Source organism: Benincasa hispida, chromosome 6 (genome assembly GCF_009727055.1).
Source record: "Benincasa hispida cultivar B227 chromosome 6, ASM972705v1, whole genome shotgun sequence".
Classification (NCBI taxonomy): Eukaryota; Viridiplantae; Streptophyta; class Magnoliopsida; order Cucurbitales; family Cucurbitaceae; genus Benincasa; species Benincasa hispida.
Genome location: NC_052354.1, coordinates 16,871,383 through 16,887,060, shown reverse-complemented (window position 1 = coordinate 16,887,060; position 15,678 = coordinate 16,871,383). Strand labels below are relative to the sequence as shown.

General features: G+C 30.7%; 2 protein-coding genes across 2 annotated transcripts; one reads left to right on the top strand and one right to left on the bottom strand.

Annotated features, from left to right (window-relative positions):
• Nucleotides 1-7,165: 7,165 nt before the first annotated feature.
• Nucleotides 7,166-10,081, top strand: LOC120080089. Its single transcript, XM_039034645.1, has 9 exons — nt 7,166-7,368; nt 7,457-7,518; nt 7,714-7,804; nt 8,567-8,653; nt 8,846-8,899; nt 9,102-9,286; nt 9,363-9,445; nt 9,547-9,647; nt 9,743-10,081. Exons 1-9 carry the CDS (start codon nt 7,318-7,320, stop codon nt 9,956-9,958), a joined length of 930 nt encoding a protein of 309 aa, XP_038890573.1. The 5' UTR covers nt 7,166-7,317; the 3' UTR covers nt 9,959-10,081.
• Nucleotides 10,082-11,691: 1,610 nt separating this feature from the next.
• LOC120079676 (heat shock cognate 70 kDa protein) lies at nt 11,692-14,635 on the bottom strand. The gene is made up of 2 exons (XM_039033977.1): nt 14,253-14,635; nt 11,692-13,625 (listed from the first exon to the last, which is right to left on the bottom strand). Exons 1-2 carry the CDS (start codon nt 14,464-14,466, stop codon nt 11,896-11,898), a joined length of 1,944 nt encoding a protein of 647 aa, XP_038889905.1. The 5' UTR covers nt 14,467-14,635; the 3' UTR covers nt 11,692-11,895.
• Between the last annotated feature and the right edge of the window lie 1,043 nt (nt 14,636-15,678).

Genomic DNA, 15,678 nt, shown 5'->3' with positions numbered 1-15,678 from the left:
AGAGAAAGAAAATAAAAAGACTAAAAAAAAGGTGTACAACAAGATAAGACAAGAGACGGTGAAATTAGAAATTAAAAAAAAAATCCAAAGATTGACTAATCAACTCATCCATATTTGCAAATATTTTAAAGATGATATAATTTTTAGATTTTTTTCTCTTATTCTACTATGTATTACAAATATCCTTTAATCAAATGAAAAATTTATGATAAAAATTGTTTTTTTAAGTACAATAAAGGTAAACTCGAAAAGCCACCTTCAAATAGAATGGTAGTTACAAATTACCCTTCAAACTTTTAATTATAAAATTTGAGTTCATAAATTTCTACCAGTGTTAAAATTAGACCCTTAAATTTATAATAATTATAAAAATAGAATCCATAAATGATAAATTTGAACTCTTAAACTTATGCAAATGTTATAAATTATACAATTACATAAGTTTGAAGATTCAAGCTTGACCCAATTCTAATATTCATATAAATTAGAGAGTTAAATTTTTAAAATTGAAAGTTTAAAGGTGTAATTGTACCTGTCACCATATTTCATGAGTGGTTTTTGCAATTTTCCAAAAAGAAAATAGTCAGTTTAAGGATAGCTTAATGACATGAATATGAACTAATAATTTTAAAATATGATATTCGATTTACCATCTTAATTTAATATTTAATTTTACACTATTATATATATTTTTTATATCATTAAAATTAATTTTGAATGATTAAAATTATGTTTTAAAGTGATCCTCGGAATGATAGAAGTAATTTGAACAAAGTCGTATGTTGGGAGTGATTTTGAGATGGTCAAAATCACTTTTCCTTAAAATGATGGTGTAGCTAAAATTGATTTTAAAAAATTATAAAATCATTTCAAATTGATTTGGGAGGAATTAGTTGATATGTGGTTTTTGTTAGGTGGTTGACCGAAAATTAGTCCCAAAATAGCTATTTAATTTAGTTTTTATTAAAATATTGTTGGTTAGCTATTTGTGATTTTTTTTTTTTTTTTTTAAATTTTAAACACAAGAACATCAGATGAGATATAGCTTATCATTAAATCATTAATAAAAACAAACAATTATATATTTTTTGAATTTTCATTCAATATCTATTATAAACATTCACCTTATTCAAAATATCAATCTTACATATAAGAATTTAACAATAAAATAAATAGAAATAGATATTTACTGCAATTATTTAGTTAAATAATAATTTCTTAAATAGAAAATACAATTTTGAATAGTTGAGTCATGTTAAATTCACTTTTAGAACCAAATATAATAATTCAAAATCTCTTTTAAATATTTGAAAATCACTTTAAAAAGTTTGGAACAAAACGTAAATTTAATTCTTTAAAAATCAATTTTCATTTACTTGATAGATTTAGAATTGTAATTTGGCTTTTGCAAGAAGTTCTTTTTTGATTAAAAGAAAAAGAGGAGAAGTTGAAGAAAATATCAAGTGTGTTATTAAAGATGTAGATCTATCATTTACATCATTTTATTTTTTCAAAATGTAGTTAAACTTGTAGTAGGAGTGTTCATGGGTTGAAAGATTTTTTTAGACCCAAACCAATTGGTTGGATTGTAAATTTCTTCAACCCAAATAATTCTGGTTAAAAAATGAATCCAATCCAATCATAAAATATTTAGATTGGGTTGGTTCGAGTTAATAGGTCATTTATTTAAAATTTTGTTCTAAAAAAAGCAAAATGTAAATATGTAAAAATCTATTTTTATTATTTTTATATATTGAATTAAGATTAACAACTCAATTTCAATTTATATAGTGAAATTTTCTTTATAAAATGAAAAGAAATTACTTTTAAGAGTTGTTAAAAAATAAATTATTAAAAAAGTATTAGAATTAAATAAAATTAAAATAAATATATGTTTAAATAATTGTGTTATAAGTAACAAAAAAAAATATATTTTAAAGTTTATATTAAATTCGGGTTGGTTCGAGTTATATTAGGTGAACCCATGAACCAACCTAATCCATAAAATTTTCATTTATTTGAATCCAATCCAACTTAGATGAGTTGATAACCCAACCCAAACCGCACAAGTTGGATTGGGTTGATCGATTTTTTCGGGTTTTGAACACCCTTTAACTTTTAGCACAATTCTAGTTTTTTTTTTGTTGTCAAAAAAAATTGAAAAAAATGATTATTTTTAACTTAAGAAGTTTTCTGGTTTTTAATACTAACATATTTTTTAAAAATTAGTTTTTCTAATTTCTTTTAACTTTTTCCACTTTTATTGGAGGGTCCATAGAGTGACATTACAGAAATACCCTTGTAAAAGAAAAAAAAGAATGTTCGGTTTCATTCCTCTTAGCCATTTGGGATTATGAGGAAAAAATGCTTTTGAAGAGAAGAGAGAACGACAGTTTTTAGTTGGATTCAAACAAAAAGAACATTTGTTGAAATCCACCAAGAAATCTTGTAAAGATTCAACTTAAAATAAGAACTCCTTTTAAAATTGAGAATTTTCTTTTAAAGAAATGGGGTTTAACAAGGATTTAGGTTTTTTTTCCTAAGAAAAAAGTTGGGAAATTTTTAAAATTAAATTTCCCGTAAAATTTTCTATACTTTTTCCCATAAGAAATTGACTAGGATCTTATGAGAAAAAAGACATAGTATGATTAAATTTAATTTTAAAAAATAAAGTCCTATAAATTCATATGTATTTTTCTCATATGAAATCAATCCGTTTGATAGCTCTCAAAAAGAGCTATTATTCCTAGCTTAATTCAGGCTCGTTATCGGATTTTACATGTTTATTTCCCTATTTTGTAGGTACTGAGCAATCAAGAGGTAGAATTAATCATTTGGTGAAGAACATGGTTAATTTGAAGTAATTTGGAGTTGATTTGAACATTCAAGCTTCAAAATAGTTGAAATTACCAAAATGTCATCGAGTTTCACCAAGTATAATCAGCCATCGAGTAATTGAGTAAAATTATCCTCGAGTAAAAGGCCATCGAGTGTCATTAAGTATAATCGAGTAAAATACTATCAAGTAATTGAGCGTCGAGCATCGAGTAAAGGAGCTCGTGCATCAAGTATCGAGTTTTTGACAGAATGCTCAGTGTTGCAACATTTTTCCTAACGCTCGTGGCCCTTTCCTTTCGAGCGTTGCAACGTCGTTTCTAGTATTGCAATGCTGCAAAGATTTCTATAAATACCTCCCTTTGGTTTTAGGTCATAAATAGGCTGAATTTTGGAGGCCGAAGTTAACCTTCATTCTTCTTCCTTTCCCTTCACAATTTAGTATCTTTATGTTAGTTTTTCTTTTTGTCTTGGGTTGTAATCAACAAATTGGATGTATATCTCGGATTTGTCTATGAATTAAGGTAACTTCTATCTAGTTTATTTCAGCAAGAGCCCTATGTCTATTTTCTTGAAGGTTTTCTAATTAACTTAACTGAATTGTTGTGAATTATTTGGGATAATTTGATTGAATCTGAATGAACTTTTATAAATTGATTTGATAAATTAGTTTATTGAAATTCTTGTTTGCAAAATCATCATAGCCTATGCATATATTGATTGATTTAGTTGCACATATTAGGATCGCATGTGTAAAGTCTAGACTTTTTTTGACCAAATACATGTATGCCCTAATATAATATTTTCCAAATAAATCGTGCTATAAGATATGGCTTTTCGGTTTGTAGGATGTCTCAACAATTGAACACTTTTATGCAATTCAATTTTAACTTGTATATTGCTAGGAAGGAAGAATTATAAATTGAATTAGGGCTAATTTGATTCGAATTTAGCTAATTGAGCTATTAGATTTTCTAATAAGTTGAGGGGTTGGCAGATTCAATGTAATTAATTGATGCCTAATGAAAGAAATTGTGTAGGAAACTCTCTCTTGGTTTAGAAATTAAATAGACTATTATTCTAGATTACATTTACCATTTTATTTCAATTTCATGCATTTATCTTTTCCACACAAAAACCTCCAATTTACCGTTCTAGTTAGAAAATTAACTTAATGAAACAAATCGCACTTCCTTGCGGATCGATTCGGACTTACAATTATTGTTACGATTTTGTAGTGATAGGAGTAGTTCGATATATATAAATTTTAATTTTGTTTCAATTTGGAGTCAAATTAACGATTCTCGATCCAAAGACCAATTCTTATAGGACAAAGAAAGAAAGGAATAATGAATGAAGGGAGAAAAATTGATAAGACCTTAGGCGAGATTCTCAAAAAATTTCTTGAAAAGACTATGCATACCTGACCCAAAAAAAAACAAAATCTTGCTTACTATATTAGATGCATCACTAAGAAAAAAAAAACATTCGACTAAGCCTTAAAGGGTAGTATGGGAAAAAGCAGAAAGAAAATGAAAAAAAAAAAAAATCTAGAAATTTTCCCATAAGAAAGAATCTCGTAAGATTTTTATTTTTTTTTTCTTTTTTCAAATGACCCATTTACGGCTTATTCATGTCTTTTTAATGATTTTTAATGATGTAGAATGCAGTATATATTTTTGTCGGATATGCATCAACTTTTTAGAAAATATTTATGAGAAATTTTATAGGAATTGTTTTGATATAACATTTACGATTTTTTTTTTTTTAAATGAAATTTACTCCGTAAAATATGTCTTTTGTAAGGACCTCCTCGATTTCTTGCAACAATGGATTTTTTAATCAAATTTAATCGTATTTTGTCTATTTCTTAGAGAAAAAATACATAAAAGTTAAAAATTAAATAAAAAAATCTCCGACTTTTTTTTTTTTTTTTAAAAAAAAAATTCCAATCCCGAAAAAGTTAAACTATGTTTCTTTAAAAATAATCTTTGTTTGAAGTCAAATCGTTACGAGATTTTTAGTGAAATTCAACTATGTTCATTTTGTTTGAAATCCACACCGAAATTTCTTCATTCTCTTTTCTCTTCAGAAATATTTTTTGTTTTTTCTATGGTGCTACGAAAAATCACATTTCAAATCGTAAAAAAAAAAAGTTGAAAAAGTAAAAAAGAGGTCCATTTCAAATAACCAAGAAAAAAGAAACTCAAACATCTTTTATTGCTTTTCATAGAGATATTTATGTAACATCACCATACGAGTTAGAGTGTTCAAAAAATTCGGTAACCCGACCAACTCGGACTACCCAACCGCGGTTTGGGTTAGGTTAAAATGTTAAAAAATATTAAATTCAGGTTGGGTCTCGGGTTACCCCATTTCAGGATCGGATCAACCCGAACCCGACTCGTATATNTAAAAGTTAAAAACAAAAAGCAGAAGACTCAATCCAAAAATTTTGGATTGGGTTGACCCTCCAAAAAAAGAAGTAATAGGGTTCATTATTAGTCAACCCGAATTTTTGGGTTAGTCTACAAAAATCTTTCAACCCGACCCAACCCGAATTATGTACACCCCTAATACGAGCCCCCAATAAAAGTTGAAAAAGATAAGAAAGGAGTTAGAAAACTAATTTAAAAAAAGAGTTTAATTTGAAAAAATAAAGAACTTTTTCGATTAGGAATAACAATTTTCTTAAAATTCAAGTTTGGAATTATCAAAATAAATATATTTGAGCCGTCTAAAAAAATAAAAATGATATTCTAGATGAAACATCTCTCTGTTTTCTTTCTTTTTTTTTTAATAAATGTCTAGCCCTTATTCTCTTCCTTGAAGTTTAAATCCCGACTTGTTTTAAAATTTTGTTCAAGTACAAAAGTAATTTGTTAAAGTAGAGGAGGAATTATCATTGTTAATTTTAAGGTAGAAAATTAATTGGATAATCAAAACATGTGCTTATCGAAAATTAAATAGATAGATGACTGTACTATGTATTACTCGTGTATGGAATGGTTGATCATTCATTGAATTCTATGAAGTTTTACAACATATAGGATGACACTTCTTCATGAAGAAGTAAAAAAGTATTATCTCAAAAGTGTCTATTTTTGTACATTTTTAATAAAAGTTTCTTTCTTTCTAGTATTTGTCTTTCTTTTGTACAAAATTCTTCAATAAATGGTATTAAAGCCAACTAGCTTAGCTTGCCATGGTGGAGCTTCCAAATATCGAGTACAATTTGAGACCGTGAAGTTTACTGTTTAGGACACAACTACTTGTGGAGTACATTCATTACTGAGAATGATGGGAGATTTTCCCGTTGTTGAAGGAATCAAGAAGCTTAATCCTCATAATTACAAACACATGGTTCACATGCATGAAATCGTATCTCCAAGGCCAAGACTTGTAGGATCTTGTATGAGGCATTAAGGTCAATCCACTTGAGCATGCTATTGGTTTGAAGAAATGGAATATCAAGGCAATCAAGGCCACGTTTACAATTAAAACTACAGTTGATTTAAGAAATATTGGAGCACATTAGTATAGTGGAGAGCCGAAGGTAGCATGGAATGTGTTTGCCTCGCTTTTTTCAAAGAAAAATGATACGAGATTGTAGTTTCTAAAGAATGAAACCACATCAGTCGCTAAGAGGGAAATGATTAATTTTCATTTCCGTTCTCCTTGAACATATCACGGAGTATAAATATTTTGGTATTAATATTATTATATATATAGAAATTTTCACAAATAGAAAAAACGTCAAACTATTTACAAAAANATAAATATTTTGGTATTAATATTATTATATATATAGAAATTTTCACAAATAGAAAAAACGTCAAACTATTTACAAAAATAGCAAAAAAAAAAAAAAAAAAAACTTATAAGACGTAGACTTCTATCTACGTCTATCAATGATAGACTTCCATCAGTTTCTATCATTGATAGACTTCTATCAACCACATCAAAGGAGATTAAAAATTTGCTATTTTGTATAAATATTTTCTCTTATTTTTCTATTTCTGAAAATCCCCTTTACATATATATATATAAAGAGTCTTGAAAAAGTAAATTGAACCGAAATTTTGTATAAAATAATAGACTAAAAACTATAATGTAAAAAAATATGAAAGACAATTGTGTGATTGAGACTATTTTATTTAGGCTATACGTGTAAAAAATCCTAAACTTTCACTATAACTTATTACGTCAAGGTGAATTTAGTAGTTGACATGACATTTTTCTTTTGAGGTCAAAGATTCGATCTCATGTGACAGTTACTAAAAAAAAATAAAAAATTGATTAAAAAAAAGAGGTTAGCCCAATACCCATACCCCCACTAAAGAACCCTCACTCGATTTTTCATTTCCGTTCTTCTCGAGCAACCACGGAGCCGTCTCGTCTCGAAGAGCTGCTTCAAGACTCAAGAGTAGGAATTTAATCGAGCACTTGGCGGGCGCTACTACAAATTTTTTGGCTCCCAATATGATGAAGGCTAACAAAACTGCTCTCCTAAAATTTGCAGAGAGGTGCAAGGTGCTCCCCTTTCCCTCTTCTTCTGAAATTAGTATAATGAAGCTTAGTTTTGCAGCTAATTAAATCTGGTTTTTTCTTGTTGTTTCAGAATATTCTTGCTTCCAACTGGATTGGTACTCTCAATACGATCAAAGCCGATGCTAAAGGAAGGTACCCATTTGTTCTTACAATTGGGGTCATGTTCTATTTTCATATTCTTACACTCGAGTTTTCATTTTAGTCATTAATCTACTGGTGAACTGAAAAATGTTTATGTTGGTGATGGGAATGGTATTGTGGTTTATTGAAGATTATGTTAAGAAAACGCCTTTACTGATTTGTTTTGATTTGTTGTGTTTGTCTCAGCAAGGAGAACATTCACACTTCAAAAGTTATGTACATGATCAGGAAAGGAAGGCCATACATTTGGATTCCTGAGAAGGATTTGCATAACGTGGTATAATTTTTCTTCACAAATTTAGTCATTTATTCTTTCCATAGAACTCTTGAACTTGTTATTTGAAGCCTTCCATTACTCTAAAGATTCAGGTTTAACTGATTTCAAATGAACTTCCTGACTTGGATTTATATTGACTTATCGTATCTAGTATCTAGCGTTGTTATATGTCAAATTACTATTAGATGTTTTGATGTTGGTATTGGTTAGTTGAGTGACATAACAATTGTTTGCCAATGCGATTACTTTAATCAATGAGAAATACCCTAATCATTTCATAGAGTTGGAGTAGTTTATGCACTTGGATTACACTTGGATTAGTGAAGGATGTCTTACATCTTTTCTTAACTCCCCTCCCCTGTTGCCTCTACGTACTCCCTCTCTTTTCACCTGCAATATAGAATTTAGAACTAATCCTATTTCGTTATGATTTAGTTTTAGTTTTAAAAATTATTTCTGTAAAAACCACTTATACATATGCTTGTTAATTTTTAGTTTTCCACTTTTTGATAACATTTTTAATAATTTGTACAAATTTCAGAACCCAACATTTTCTGATACTGCAATTTTTATTTTCAACACTTGGCTTGGATTTCAAAATCGTTTTTGGTAGTAGATTAGAATACAGAGGATATTATGAGTCTTTAATCATTGAATTGAAACACAGAAAAACCTAAAACAAGACACAATCAAATAGACCCTAATTAACTTGAGTTCCTTGTACTAGGCACTGGTAACACATGTTATTCGGTTTTTCTACAGAATACAATAATTGATGAGCGTAGTTCATTTGCTGTGGCCAGTCCTTTCCCAGGTCCTCTAGCTTCCTTGTTCAGATCTCTGGAAAAGGTGAGCTTGAGATGTATGAGCAGTAAGTTCGTTTCAAAACGTTTCTGCTGTAGGAGACTTAATATGTTCCTAAGTCATACACGATCTTGTTATCTTTTTCCCGGAAAAAACTTGTTACCCAAATAATTGGACTTCAAGCTTAGATTATAGCTAGCAAATACCCTGAATATTTGTCCATTTTTCATCGTGCAGTTACCACCACGGGTTGCTCTCACTGGAGACATGATACGTCTTAAGAGTGAAAAGGTAACAGTAACACGTCCTTCCAACTTAGAATATAAACACTACAGTCTGGTAATAGTATGTAGCGCATGTAAAGATCTTCATTGAGGTCTCCATTCTCTAATGCCATGAAGGGTGTGTTTACGACTTTGGAAGTACCAGATTACAAGCTGTTCCTTGAAGTATTATGTTTTGATCTCGACTTTATTGGGTAGTCTAATTACAGGCTCAGGTTGCTGTTGAAAGGCTTAGAGAAACCATACTGTATGAACAGAAAGCCATTGAAGACTTTGGTAGTACAGTCTCCAACGTCTTGAAATCCTCCAATCTCAAATATACATCACGTAGCCAACACCTTAATGAATTCTTAAAAGGGGATGGAGAACATGTGATGTATAAGTTTGATGTGAGGTATTGGATATTTCCCCCCTTCTTCTTCGAATCTGTTTCGAATGATATGTTTTGAACTGAGATTTCTTTTCGCTAGATCGAGTATGTTTATTGATAGTAAAGGAGGAATGCATGAGGTTGATGCAGAGGACTTCAGCACATCGAAAGCCGATTCATTGAGTAGGCACTTCCCACTTTGCCCAACCTTCCCCGTTTATTTACTTGATGCAAGTGTGGTTTGTTCTTAAGCTAACTTCCAGACTGCTTCTTATTCCCCTCAGCACCTTTCTCGGCAGCGCTTATTGACGGAATAAACCAAAGCGACGCAAGACGTAGAGCTCTGATGCTCTTCTGCCTTGTTTACTTCAATGCAAATGTAAAGGTATGATATTTGTCCATCATTTTTATGGAGATTTGTGAGGGAAGCTAGAAAATGGTAGCAATTGGAATTGTAACTCTGTTTTTCATATGTTTAAGGATGCATACATGTTATCAGTGGATCGCAAGGGGTTTGACTTGCTGGGGAAAGTCCCAAGCTTGGCTGTGAATGGTGAATTTGGTCAGTATGAGTGGAAAGATTTCAGATTTACGTTGAAGAATGAAGCAACAGATATTGGGAGTTTCTGTCAACAATTAATGGAAATGGAAGAGGATGTTGTAAGGAGAATTTCTAGTTATAGTGGTCTTGGATGATCCCTCCAGATTAAGAATTGTATTTTTCTTAGAACAACTAAGAACTTTTTTTAGTTTTTTTTCTTAAAAAAATGTTCGGTTATGAAGTAATTTCACATGACTTACAAATTATAAAATTAAAAAGAAAGTTAAATTACAAATTTAATCCAAATAAAGTTATAATTTAGTCTTATGATTTTAAAAGTTAGACTTGTCCCTGTAATATGATAAAGCCAATCATATGGTGTACATTTCAACTTTTTCTAAATTGTGTTGGTAATTTAACCAATAAAAAATTAAAAATATTTTAAATAATAACTAATGTCAATAAAACATTGATATCAATGAATAGTTAAAAATAAAAGAGATCTAAAAAATGTATAAATTTATAAGCCTACTGTCTTGAAATATGATAGTAATTGGAATAATATGTTTTAGGTTTCTAGGTTTGTTCTCAGAATGTTGCACATTTAGTTTTTAAATTCTTATTTTCATTTAGTCCTTAAATTTTAAAATATTACAATTTTTTCTTTAAAATTTGAATTTTATTTTGATCTGATTTTTCAAGATTTTATATTTTTAATTTTAATTTTCTTTAGATACTTATTTTCAATCATTGACGATAGGGGTGTACATAGATTGGATTGGATTGAGTTGAAGGTGTTTTTTAGACCACCAAATAAAGTCTCTAACTCAACTCAACCATTAAAATTCAGGTCGGATCGGACTATATCTTTTTCTTTTTTTTTTTATTATTATTTTTTTAAAATTAAAAAGATGTAAATTTATATATAACACATGACCAACAATTAAAATCTTTTAAAATCTAGATATTAAATACCAAATATCTATGATATTTATTGCAAATTTTAAACAAAAACAAATATTATAACGATTTTAAAGATAAAATATTAAAATTTCACAATCAATACAAAACAATCAAACTTTAAACAAAAAAAAAATAAAATACATATATATAAATTCAAATTAGACTTGGTCAATCCAAATTAGTCAACCCACGACCCAACCCAATCGAACCTAATAAAAATAGAAAAAGTTAAACCCAATCCAAGAACAAAACTAATTCAGCCCAACCTTTACTAACTTTCACATAATTCAACCGAACCTTTCCTAACCTTCACATAATTCAACCCAATCTTTACTAACCTTCATATTTTGAGTTGAATAACTCAGGTCGTTCAGATTATCGAATTATTTACACACACCTAATTGAAGTTAATTTCTATAAATTAATTAAAAAAATAAAAAATAAAATTTTATTTAAAAAGTGACAAAAAAAAATTATAAAACTTAATTAATTATAATTCTTTTAACAAATTAAATTGTTATATTTAGTAAAAAATAAGATACAAAGCAAAACTCATATTAAAGCTAAAATTAAAACTAAATTAAAACTAGACTTAATTATAGCATTTTGAAAGAACTAAATTGTTGAAACTAAATCCAAGACTTAAAAATTAATATATAACATTTCAAATCGCGAAAGATACGTTTTTTTTCTAATCATTTTTATCCCAATTTTACTTCAAATGATAAATTTCATCAGACCTCAAAACTTAAAAGACAATTATACAGTTTGATTTTTGAATATTAAAAAATGAGATGATTTTTACAATTTACTCAAATTAATAAATACATATTCCTCGCTTGTTTTAAAAAGTCAAAACGTTTCTTATTTACTTGTAATAACAATGTAGATGTGAAAACTGAAAAAGTATGACTAAATATCAATATTTCGATGAAAATTTTAATACCATTTGAGACAGAAATTATGACTGCGGCAACTTTTTATAAGAGAGAATTATACTTCAAACAGCGAAAAGAAAAATTACATGAAAAACATCGAAGCTTCAAGCTTTGATCGAATCGGAAATGGCAGTCACAAAACATTATCATAAGCTTGAACAAACTTAAGGGGGAAAGAAAAAAAGAAACATTTAATCAACTTCTTCAATCTTTGGACCGGCGCCACTGCCACCGGACGGAGCATCATCATCCATGGTGGCACCGCCCATATCGGCACCGCCCTGATACATCTTGGCTATGATGGGGTTGCAAATTGACTCAAGCTCCTTCATCTTGTCTTCAAATTCATCCGAATCAGCCAGCTGATTGCTATCTAACCACTGAATAGCCTGTTCAACGGCGTCTTCAATCTTCTTCTTATCTGCTGGAGCAAGTTTGCCACCAATCTTTTCATCTCTGATAGTATTCCTCATATTGTATGCATAGTTTTCCAAAGCATTTTTGGATTCGACTTTCTTCTTGTGTTCCTCATCCTCAGCCTTGAATTTCTCTGCTTCCTGAACCAATTTCTCAATCTCTTCCTTCGACAACCTTCCTTTGTCATTCGTAATCGTGATTTTGTTCTTCTGTCCAGTTGTTTTATCCTCGGCAGATACGTTTAGGATACCGTTGGCGTCGATGTCGAAGCAAACAGTGATCTGAGGAACACCTCTTGGAGCTGGAGGAATGCCTGAAAGTTCGAACTTGCCCAACAAGTTGTTATCTTTGGTTCTTGTTCTTTCACCTTCATAGACTTGAATAAGAACACCAGGTTGATTGTCTGAGTAAGTAGAGAAGACTTGCTCCTTCTTTGTCGGTATCGTCGTGTTCCTTGGAATCAAAACCGTCATTACACCTCCTGCAGTTTCTAAACCAAGGGACAGAGGAGTAACATCCAGAAGAAGAAGGTCTTGCACTTTCTCGTTTCCTTCACCACTCAAGATGGCGGCTTGGACAGCAGCTCCATAAGCAACTGCTTCATCAGGATTGATACTCTTGCATAGTTCCTTGCCATTGAAGAAGTCTTGCAATAGCTGCTGCACTTTAGGAATTCTCGTGGAACCACCAACAAGAACAACATCGTCAACAGAGCTTTTGTCCATCTTTGCATCTCTTAAACATTTCTCAACTGGCTCCATACACTTTCTGAACAAATCCATGTTGAGTTCTTCGAATCTAGCACGAGTTATGGTTGTGTAGAAATCGATACCTTCATATAAAGAATCAATCTCGATTGTAGTTTGGGCAGTGGATGAAAGGGTTCTCTTGGCTCTCTCACAAGCAGTTCTTAATCTTCTGAGAGCCCTTGGATTTCCACTTATGTCCTTCTTATGCTTTCTCTTGAATTCCTGAACAAAATGGTTAACCAATCTGTTGTCAAAATCCTCACCGCCAAGATGGGTGTCACCGGCGGTTGCTTTCACCTCAAAAATCCCTTCCTCAATTGTGAGGAGAGAGACATCGAATGTTCCTCCACCCAGATCAAAAATCAGAACATTCTTCTCGCCAACGCTGCTTGCCTTCTTGTCGAGTCCATACGCAATGGCTGCAGCTGTAGGCTCGTTGATGATCCGCATGACGTTAAGACCGGCAATGACTCCGGCGTCCTTGGTGGCCTGACGTTGAGAGTCATTGAAGTAAGCAGGAACGGTGACGACGGCGTTCTTCACGGAGGAACCGAGGTAAGCTTCTGCTATCTCACGCATTTTTGTAAGGACCATGGAAGAGATTTCTTCAGCCGCGAATTGCTTCTCTTCGCCTTTGTAAGAGACGACAATCATAGGTTTGTCTCCTGGACCGGCGATTACCTTGAATGGCCATAATTTCATGTCGCTCTGGACTGAGGGATCGGAGAATCTCCTTCCGATCAACCGCTTCGCATCTGTCGATCGTAAACGATAGTTAGAATTTAGCAATTAAACTAACACAACAGAATGATACGAAGAACAACGTCTAATTCGGCGAGAAAGCGACATAAGTCCAGAGGCAGTAAACAGTTCCAGAAATCAAGCGTCATTCGTCTGAAGAATTAACCCGACAACATATTTCTTCGAAACATATGTTAACGAAACCAGAATTTGCGCTCAAATTCAAAACCACAAGATTACGCGTACAGTAATTTCTAGTTATACAAGTACTCATAATTGTTCTTCAAATTAGTTCTGAAAACAAAAACGGACCAGAGACAAACAAAACCTACGCAAAGAAAGAAAACCACACAAACACAAGAAAGAACAGCAGAATCCACAACAATAAAGACGAAGGAAAGAAAGAAAACTCAAATGAATTTACATATGTTAACAAAACCACAATTTGCACACAAATTCAGAAACGCAAAGTATACTCATAATTGTTGTTTAGATTAATTCTAGATACAAAAACATACCAGAGACGAAAAAAAACCTACGTTTCCGATTCGGAAAGATTTAAGAAAGAAACACGAGATCAAAACACACAAACACAAGAAAGAACAAAAGTAAAGAAAGAAAACTCAAACGAATTTACATACCAAAGACGGTGTTGAGAGGATTCATAGCGACTTGGTTCTTGGCAGCGTCGCCGATGAGTCGTTCGGTGTCAGTGAAAGCAACATACGACGGCGTCGTCCGATTACCCTGATCATTGGCAATAATCTCAACACGATCATGCTGCCAAACTCCAACACAAGAGTAAATGGTACCGAGATCGATACCGATGGCCGGACCTTCTCCCTTTCCCGCCATTAACGAATTACAAACAAAGCTGAAGAAGATCAAGTAGATGGAGAAAAGAATTTGAGCAGAGATTTGAAGAACAAACGGATTGGTAGAATTGAATTGGAACGAATTGCTTAGAACAAAAATTGCAAAAACCTTGGGGATGGAAATTGGAATATATACGGAATTTTATTGAGTAATGGGTAGAGCGAGTCTGGAGAGTTCTAGGAAGAACTACGTCTAGAATGTTCCGTTAAAAGTGAAAAAAACAGGATCGAGATGGTTCAGTCCGCGTTTGACGTTTGTCCGTCATTATTCCCACGGAGTTTCTTCACAATTTTGCTTTTTCTTGTTTTAAATTGATGTTTTTTTTGGGTTAAATAATGATAAATATTTAAAAACAAATTAGGGTTTGTTTCAAGTTTGGACTATGTTGTTAGACTCAATATTTCCCCCCCTTTTTTACTATGCAACTTTGAGTTTGTTTTAAAATATTTGTTATATAAGAAACGAAAATTGATGTGATAGTTGATGTGTAAAAATTAAACTTATATGGAAGACGAAGACCTTTATTGCCATATATTATATATATCACCTCAAAATATATAGTGAAAATGATTTATAGGTTATATTAAAATTTTAGGCTTTATTTGATAACTATTTGGTTTTTGAAAATTTGTTTTAATTTTCAGTTTTTAAGAAACAAAATTCATAAATGTTTGGCACCTGTATTTAAAAAATAAAAAATGAAAAACATTTTGGTTACTATTTTTGGTTTTCTATTTTAAAAATAATGAAAAAATATGTTTGGTATTTCTTTTCTAAAAATGAAAAATGAAAAATATGTTTGTGTTGTGAAATTGAGCACAATGGAGCACAATAGATATGAAGAAAATATATATCTATATATCTATATCTATATATATATATATAGACACAATAATAAATAAATAAATAAACATATATATATAAATTATAAATAATAAAATATAACTAAACTTATAAATAACTAAAACTATAATTTTATGGAAATAGGAATAATAGAAATAAAAAATATGATTTTATGGAAATAGAAAATATATGAAATTTTCTTTTTATTCTCACCAATATGCATAATTTTAATATCCATCAAATGCCACTATTAATAGGAAAAGTGACAAGTAATATGTGGATTTACATGGACACCAAATATAAATTATTACAAGGCACATGGATAACATGAAAAATGACACATGACTT

Excerpts from the sequence above, each read along its gene's own strand:
- LOC120080089 (XM_039034645.1), top strand. The coding sequence starts at position 7,318 with ATGATGAAGGCTAACAAAACTGCTCTCCTAAAATTTGCAGAGAGGTGC. Across the intron at positions 7,519-7,713 it reads AAAGCCGATGCTAAAGGAAG|CAAGGAGAACATTCACACTT; the intron begins GTACCCATTTGT and ends TGTTTGTCTCAG. Across the intron at positions 7,805-8,566 it reads AGAAGGATTTGCATAACGTG|AATACAATAATTGATGAGCG; the intron begins GTATAATTTTTC and ends GTTTTTCTACAG.
- LOC120079676 (XM_039033977.1), bottom strand. The coding sequence starts at position 14,466 with ATGGCGGGAAAGGGAGAAGGTCCGGCCATCGGTATCGATCTCGGTACC. Across the intron at positions 13,626-14,252 it reads TCCTCTCAACACCGTCTTTG|ATGCGAAGCGGTTGATCGGA; the intron begins GTATGTAAATTC and ends TACGATCGACAG.